Here is an 8,310-nt window from a genome sequence, read left to right on the forward strand (position 1 = left end):
TTATAAAATAACAACAAAACAACTAAAATCGTTATTCTTGGTTATTTAATATGTTATTTCGTCCAAATTTGAACATTTTATAATATTTTAATTTTTAACTACAAAATTAATTTTAAATTTTAAATTTGATAAGAATGTCGAAATTTGAACTTTAAATGCTTATAAAAAAAATGTGTGCCTGTGTATTTTTAATATTTTTTAACTGCTATTGTAACAATATATCAGGAGTCTTGTATTAAATTTTCAAACTTTTTGACCGAACGAATAAAATTGTACTGACATTTATAGAACAAAAAAAGTAAAAATTTGAAAATTGAAAATGTCCATAAACAGTTCAAAACGAGTCAAAATATTTTCAAAATTTTATCAAGTATAATAATTGATAAAATTAACACTTAGGTTATATATGATATAATTTTCAAGTGTCTACGGTATTAATTTTTGAATTACAGCAAAATAAGAAAATCGCTACTTAAGAATTCGAGTGAACATTCAATGTTGTGAAAATTCAAAATTTTAAACTTCAAACGCTCATAAAAATATTTTACTTTCTTACCTATAGACATTTTTTTTTTTTTATAAAGGTAGACAAATTTATAAGGAATCTTGCATTACATTTTCAAATCTTAGATTTAAAAAGAAACATTTTTATGAATTTATAACTCAAAATAATTTGCTCATTTTCATGATTTGGTCAGACTTGAACTTTAAATGCTTATAAAAAATATTGCGAATATGGATTTTTAATATTTTTCAGATGTCATTGTATCAATATATTAGGAGCTTGGTGTTACATTTTCAAGCTTTTTTACTGAACAAATAAAATTTTATTGACATTTACAGAAAAAAAAAACCAAACCAAAAAATGTCCATAAACAGTTTAAAACAAATAAAAATATTTTGAACATTTTATCGTGTATAGAAAATGCCAGTATAAACAGCCATTGAAAATTGCATGTTTATACGGAAATTTCTTTTATAGTTTCACCATAAACCAAAATAACACTTAGGTAAGAGCAATAAAGGTACTTTTAAAGTATATTTCTAACAAATATTCAAGTATTTATTCAAATTACTTTTTGTATTTTACCCAGCTCTGAAAATCTGAAATCTGAATCAATGTAGGAATAATCAAAGATATTAAAAGACTAATATTATAGTATATATGGGAATAATAATAAAATAATTATATTCGTGGTTATCGTGGTCGCGCTGGCGCCAGGCCGACTTCCGGGCCCATCGGAATGTTTCGAGTCGCTTTCGTGTCGGCACTGTATCGCGTGGTGGATAGCAAAAACTAAAAAGCAAAACAAATAACTCGGTCAATCAACGGGATTTTTACTTTTCACAATTTTACGCGTCGCAGTGCCCTAGTCAACACTCGGTCCGTGGTGACGACGGCTGTTTTTTATCGAAACGACGAGACAATAAGATATCGACAGAAGACATAAGACCGCGTCGTATGTGGTCAACGACGAACGTGTCTTCCGCTCCCCGTTTTCATTGTTGAGCATAATATTTTCTCCGTTTTCAATTCCCACCGCGCACCGATAACGGTCGACGGCTGTGGATACGACGCGTCAGCAGCAGCTGTAAGTCTACGACGAGCCTATCGTCCGGTGGATGTGTCGGTCTTTCGGGTGTGAAAGAGATACGACCGCGACCCGTGCATAATGGCCGAGAAGAGAAAAGGCAAACGGCGACGGGACGAGGTGAGCAGTAGCTGTCACGACGACACAATAATATATTATAATGACGTCTTCATTGAGATTGCGTGTTATTGTAGTCGAGCAGCCAGGACCGTCGTAGTGACCAGAATGTTAATGTGTACCGTTCGTTTTTCAGGAGTATAGCTTGGACCCTGAGGCCGCAGCTGATAAACCCAGTAAAACCGAGTACTCTGTGGCCGCTTGGTTGCGCAAGCACGTCCCACACAAAAAGACAAAATTTGCCGGACACAATGTCGAGTACTTTACAGGTATGTCCTGATGATGTGACTTGAACTGGTTATGACAAGTCAATTGATTTTTATTTTTGTGCATACAGGTAGCAAAGCTGTTGACAGTTTATTGGAATCAAAATGGGCAACCAGCGAGAAGTTGTTCACTACCAGACAAGAGATCGAAACGTTTTTGGACTTGTATGATATTTGTTTACATTACTCTATGAATGTTATTTTATATACTTAATTACTATGTTTCTTTTCCAGAATGTTGAAGCATCAATTTTATCACCGTGCTAAGAAAGTACCGATATCTGATCAAGAACTAAAAGCTATGAAAAATAAAAAGTCCAAAAAATCAAATGATACTGATAAAGATGAGAAGAAGAAAACAGATAAAAAGAAAAAAGATAAAAAAGATGATGAAAGCGAAGAAACTAGTAAAGATGACAAAATTGATGATGATAAAGTCAAATCTACTGAAGTAAGATTATGTTATTATATTATTATATTATTTGTATTTATAACATAATATAATATATTTTAACTTGAGTATATTGTATCATGTTTACCTCACTATATTATAAAGTAGTTAATATCTTGTACATATTATTAAATTTGGTTTGAAAGTATTATATTTTGCCTGGTTGCATTAACAATTAGTCAACATTAATGATTAAACTGTGAGCTAATTGGTTCCTTAATTATGATTTAGTGGCCCATGGTTGGTCTATTAAATTAATAAACTTTTTATGCAACCTGGAATAAGTGGTGTAAACTGTCAGACACATGCCCATTACCCACCCAACCCCTTCAGTAAAATGTTTGATAAATATATCTGATTAACGAATTGATTTCATCCATGGTTGTCATTTGTTACTTTATTGAAAATTAAAATTCTACAACACAGTTAGCAAATTTTCTACAAACCGCTCCTCTTGTCTATATTGGTGGATGAACGGATGTTTTGTCCCTTTCAATTATTTAGCCAATTAGCTTTAGGGCATAGTTTCCTTATATTATTTAAAAATTAAATTTGACTGATGAGAATTTTATAATATGTACCTATTGTAGGTAATATATTTTATAATATCTTATTAATATAAATTATAGCTTCTGATATATAATACCGGGGGACCAATTAATATCCTAATGTCCTATCTTAATAATTAGCAGGAACTAAAAGTCTGCGATTCATATTGGTGGTATACTGCAGTAAACATTGTTTACTCAATACACCTGTGCATATTATTTTTCATAATTAGTTTTGAATTGAAAATGGTGGTAAGCACCATGATGAATTTCGAAATTTCTATGGCATGATATTTTTTTCCATTATAGAAAGCTTTATATTGTTGTAATAGTATACCTATAAAGAATTTTAAAAAAATGTTTCACAATATTTAGGAATAGATAAATTTGATAAATACAATGAAATATGTTATGTTTCTGAACAGCTTAATTGATGTAAGCATCATTTTTTATAAAATACAACTGAATTTAGTTTTTTTGTCCTGCTTGTCTTAAAAATTACTTATACATTTTATGGGATTCGTTTGATAATGCCTATCAAAAATGCATTGGTTTTTTATAGTTAGACGCTCTAATGTAGAATAAGAAATTTTCAAAAAAAATTCATGCAATACAACTTATACTTATAACATTCTTTTATAACAAGTAAATTGTAAAGTCAAACTAAATTACCTAACTACCTCCTAAATTTGAAATGTTTGTCTATATTAACAGATTGAACGGAAAAAAAAAAGTCGTAAAATACGTTTAGAAATGCATATGGAACAATCATTTGTTGACAATTTGGATGCATATGTTTGGATTTATGATCCTATTCCATTTTATTATTGGGTAATAGGAACATTCATTGTATTTGGTGGAATTGGAATTTGTTTATTCCCATTATGGCCACCACAAGTGAGGTAAGTTAATTAATTGTATATTATACAGTTATTCGAGGATGTAATAATTATTCATTTAACCTTTACCTTGTTAAACTCATGTTTTTATTTTTATTTATCTAATTTCAGAATGGGTGTGCAGTACTTAAGTATAGCAGCGGCAGGATTTCTGATATTCATTATTGTTTTGGCCATTCTTAGATTAGTCTTGTTCAGTTTGCTTTGGATATTGACAACAGGCAAATTACATTTTTGGCTATTCCCAAATTTGACAGAAGATGTTGGTTTCTTTGCTTCATTTTGGCCCATTTATACGGTATGTACTCATAACTAATTCTATACCTTTGGTAAATAAAATAAATACTTTTATTTATGCAATATGTATTGTTAATATTTTAGTATAGTGTATTCTATAAAAAAAGTGCTAAAAAGGGAAAGAAAAAAAAGGAGAAATTATCAGATGATGAAGATGAAGATGATAAGAAACTAGATGATTGTGATGAAGAAAAAAAATCTTCAGAATCTGAAATCGACGAAAAGGTTCCTGAAACTGAAACATTTGAACATGACAACACTTTATTAAATACAGAATCTGGGCAATTTGAAAATCCAAAGTAGACTATTTTATACATACGCTTTAAAAAATTATAAATTATAATAGCTCATTGACTAAAATTTAAATAATAATTAAGATTTCCCAAACATTAATAATGTCAATTGTCAATTTATCAAAATATTTATACTTTAAATATATAAAATGTGTTTTCATGCTTCTTAACCCTTTGGAGAGTGAATTGGGATTTATTAGTATACACCCAGGGAGTGAATTAGGAATGACTAATTTGGATAAAATTATTTAAAGTAAAGACGTATATTTACGTCTTAAATACGATATCGGTATTTTAGTAAAGACGTAAATATACGTCCTATCCTAGCCAGTAGATAGCAGCACACGATTCATAAAAGCTATTTTTAAGTTTTGTTTTATGTTAATACTTTTAAAAAAATTAAAAATAAATCTGGTCGCAAATATATGTGAGACTGTGGGTGACTGACAAAATATAAAACAACAATGTTGTTGAATCAATATAATAAGATTATATTTATACTGAATTCATTTTAATTATGACACAATTAAAAGTTCCACTTTAATTCCATATTAACACCAATGTCCAATGTTGCGAAACAACTTTTCTTTTCTTTTCTGACTTCTTCACACACACTCATACAAGGATTGTCATACTAGTTTCTTAAAGCACAACATATTTAGCTAATAGTATAAAAATACATTTTTATTTAAACTAATATTTTTTCATACAATTTCATATGAGATCTAAGTGCAAATTTATACATTTTTTAATTGATATTTTAGGTAAATAATATTAAAAATGTTTTTTTTAAATAGATACATTATGTTTATTATTGTTTTTAAAAAAAATGTTTCTAATAATTTAATAAAAACATTTATTGAAAAATAATAATATTCTGATTTTTTTAAATAGATGTTCTGAAGATTCTTCTGACACAGAATCAAGTAGTCAGCAGTCGCACAGTGGTAATGATTTTGTCATGGTGGAAAAACATGATGCCCAAGACACATAATAATAAGTAATTATCTATAATGTATGTACCTACTTCATGTTAACATTTTAAATTAATTCCTTGTTGTTGTTTTTTTTTTTGTTTTTTTTCCAGATAAAATTAACAAATCCCTTTATTTATGTTTTCCAATAGCTTTTGCTGTGGTATGATTTAAAATTAATATAATAATTTATTATTGTTTTTACTGTTATCTTATTATAACTTATATTCAATAAATTGCATTATTATTATTTTTTATACTTTTATTTTTTTACACAAGTGGCTAATTTTCTAATATATTTTTTGTTTCCTCAGTTGTAGTAAATCATTTTTATTTTGTGATTTAATATTAATAATTATTACAAAGATTAATATAATTATTTTTATTCCAAAATGTAATGTTTTTATCCCTATTTATTTTATCAAGTACAAACTTATTACTGATATGTCCAGATGTGATGTAACACTTAAAATAATAAAATATCACACATTCAAGTGTAACTTTTAATGATACACCTGCTGTGTAGTCTTTATGGTGTCTGTTTCATTTAGAATGTGAAAACCTTAAATATCACTCATATTATGTAATTCTTACACAAAACTTGCAATATACTTTTATTTTATCGGTGTTTAGTTCTTTACTTCCATTCTAGAAATATGAAATAAGTAGTAACTTATCTGACATACTATGACTATATCGTAATTTAATTAATATAAATCTAAATCATTGAGTTATTATACAAGTGGCAGCAAACATAAGCATTCACACAGCCACACAGTGTAGGCAGTTGAATACACCGTGGACATTATTTTTTGGCGTATAATAGACATTAGCTTTTAATACATATAACATTTTTTTTATATATATATCTACTAAATCAACAGAAAATACATCTTCATTGAACTGTAAAACTTTAAATTTTGTATTTGTTTTATGTGTACACAAGCGATCCTGTTAAAAATCCTTATTAAAATAAAATTGTAGAAAACCTACCATTTCAACAAGTTATGCATGCTTGCATGAAGAATATCACTCATAAAAGTAATTACAGATTTCTTACAAGATAAGCCATTCCACAAGCAACAAACCACAAGCTCCATAAAAAACTTTTAAGATGTTGTTAACATATTTAAGAAAGTACCTTGGTACATTTTAATTTAAATATCATCTAATTTAACACATGCAACAGTAAGGTACTGACACAAACGGTAAAGTATTAAAAAATTATACAACTAGATAATGAATAACATTATCAAATTTAAATTTTATGATCATTATAAATAAATAATGTGTGAACTTTTTTTTTTTTTTTTTTTATTTATTTGAAGTAATCTACAATCTATACATTTCTTAGTATAATAAGTAGGTTTGATAGGTGACAAGTAAGAGTGATGTGAATAATAAGATTAGGGAAGATACCCAGTGGTAACACCCTGTCATGTGTGAACTTAAATATATAATTATCACCATTCACCTTGTATCTGGTATTATTGGTATATTAATTAAGTCTTTAATAAATTTGAAAAATTATATTTAAAGAATACTTTATATTACAATTATTAATTAGTTATATTTCAAAAATAAGAATATTATTTAATATTTAATGTATCTCTTTTTTCAATTTGCCTCATTGCTTTTTTCCTCATTCTCTTGATTTTGGCGGGATTCTTAATCTGAAAAAATTTAATTTCTTCTATAGTTTATTATATAACAAAACAGAACTCATTCAGCTAATGTTTATATAAATATAAATAAAGTTAATCGTTCTATACTGGATAAGATTTCTAACTTTGATTACAGCTACAACTACTGTATGATTCAGTAATTCAATTAAATTATATTTTCTACTAAAAATGTTTGTACTAATTTCTTAATATCATAATAAAAATAAAATAACGGCCAAACACTAATGACTGGCATATATTTTTGTCTTTATTTTAACCATTTTACTTGAGTAAAAGAAATTTAAAAATGATTATAGTAAACATAGTTCACGGTAAAATTTTAAAATACCTAAGATAAAATGATAATAATTGTTGAAATCCGTTTTTTTTTGTAATAAAACAAAATAAACATTCAGTTAAAAGTAGCATAAAAATACCACTAAAAAAACTATTATATATTACCACTTGAACAATTTCAGATTTTCTTTGATTTTCTGCGCGTCGTTTGATATTTTCACGTCGTCGTTCTTTCCTAGCCTCGTTTTCTGCATTTCTTTCATTAATCAAAGCTCTAGATAACTCTCTAGTTTTTTTTATATCTTCTCTTAGTTTTTGTTTACGTTCAAAAGACAACTTTAAACCCTTTGTTTTGTTCATGGACGAAAATCTAAAGCAATAAAAATATGTCTATGTAGTGTGTACTCAAAACGAAATCATATCACTGATATTTATTCATAAATCATAACTATTGTAAGTTAGCAACCTACTTGGTTTTAGGTGTTTTCCAAAATCGTCCACATTTGGGCATACCACGTACGGATACTTCTTTTTCTGACATTATAAATAAATTATTATGTAGTACATATAATGTAAATTAATACAAAATAGAGACTAGGGAATAGGGATTTGTGATAAATGATTATAATAATATACAATATAATATATAATCCGAAGAGTAAAATTAAAGACTAATGAGAGTATGAGACAGTTTCGGACCATGTGTCCATATTGTGTTCACCAATTTATCATAATATTATAATCTGTTATCGTTTCATGGAGAGTTTTCCAAAGAAGATAAAGAAATGGGACGGCTCTGCCAATAATGCAGCGTTGCCAAGTAAATTGTTCATACATTTTATTAAAAATTTTTTTTAGAATTTAAAATTATATTCGGCTTACAAGTTACATGTCGTATGAATATTATATATT

General features: G+C 27.5%; 2 protein-coding genes across 2 annotated transcripts; one reads left to right on the forward strand and one right to left on the reverse strand.

The window, feature by feature from the left end:
* The first annotated feature begins 1,290 nt into the window (after positions 1 to 1,290).
* On the forward strand, positions 1,291 to 6,069 carry LOC100165235 (translocation protein SEC62). Its single transcript, XM_008187288.3, has 9 exons — positions 1,291 to 1,712; positions 1,846 to 1,978; positions 2,047 to 2,140; positions 2,210 to 2,426; positions 3,689 to 3,876; positions 3,985 to 4,171; positions 4,255 to 4,469; positions 5,358 to 5,463; positions 5,551 to 6,069. The coding sequence occupies exons 1-8, from the start codon at positions 1,674 to 1,676 to the stop codon at positions 5,455 to 5,457; spliced, it is 1,173 nt and encodes a 390-aa protein (XP_008185510.1). The 5' UTR covers positions 1,291 to 1,673; the 3' UTR covers positions 5,458 to 5,463; positions 5,551 to 6,069.
* Positions 6,070 to 6,737: 668 nt separating this feature from the next.
* On the reverse strand, positions 6,738 to 8,108 carry LOC100169311 (coiled-coil domain-containing protein 86). Its single transcript, XM_001952427.5, has 3 exons — positions 7,869 to 8,108; positions 7,564 to 7,768; positions 6,738 to 7,110 (listed from the first exon to the last, which is right to left on the reverse strand). The coding sequence occupies exons 1-3, from the start codon at positions 7,937 to 7,939 to the stop codon at positions 7,027 to 7,029; spliced, it is 360 nt and encodes a 119-aa protein (XP_001952462.1). The 5' UTR covers positions 7,940 to 8,108; the 3' UTR covers positions 6,738 to 7,026.
* Positions 8,109 to 8,310: the final 202 nt, after the last annotated feature.

The sequence above is a fragment of the Acyrthosiphon pisum genome, chromosome A1, assembly GCF_005508785.2.
Source record: "Acyrthosiphon pisum isolate AL4f chromosome A1, pea_aphid_22Mar2018_4r6ur, whole genome shotgun sequence".
Taxonomy (NCBI): domain Eukaryota; kingdom Metazoa; phylum Arthropoda; class Insecta; order Hemiptera; family Aphididae; genus Acyrthosiphon; species Acyrthosiphon pisum.

What these genes read in the sequence shown, in the direction of transcription:
- LOC100165235 (XM_008187288.3), top strand. Translation starts at nt 1,674, where the DNA reads ATGGCCGAGAAGAGAAAAGGCAAACGGCGACGGGACGAG. An exon ending in TTATGGCCACCACAAGTGAG is followed by an intron (nt 3,877 to 3,984) that starts GTAAGTTAATTA and finishes ATCTAATTTCAG; the next exon opens with AATGGGTGTGCAGTACTTAA. An exon ending in CATTTTGGCCCATTTATACG is followed by an intron (nt 4,172 to 4,254) that starts GTATGTACTCAT and finishes TTAATATTTTAG; the next exon opens with TATAGTGTATTCTATAAAAA.
- LOC100169311 (XM_001952427.5), bottom strand. Translation starts at nt 7,939, where the DNA reads ATGTCAGAAAAAGAAGTATCCGTACGTGGTATGCCCAAATGTGGACGA. An exon ending in TGGAAAACACCTAAAACCAA is followed by an intron (nt 7,769 to 7,868) that starts GTAGGTTGCTAA and finishes TTATTGCTTTAG; the next exon opens with ATTTTCGTCCATGAACAAAA. An exon ending in AATCTGAAATTGTTCAAGTG is followed by an intron (nt 7,111 to 7,563) that starts GTAATATATAAT and finishes AAATTTTTTCAG; the next exon opens with ATTAAGAATCCCGCCAAAAT.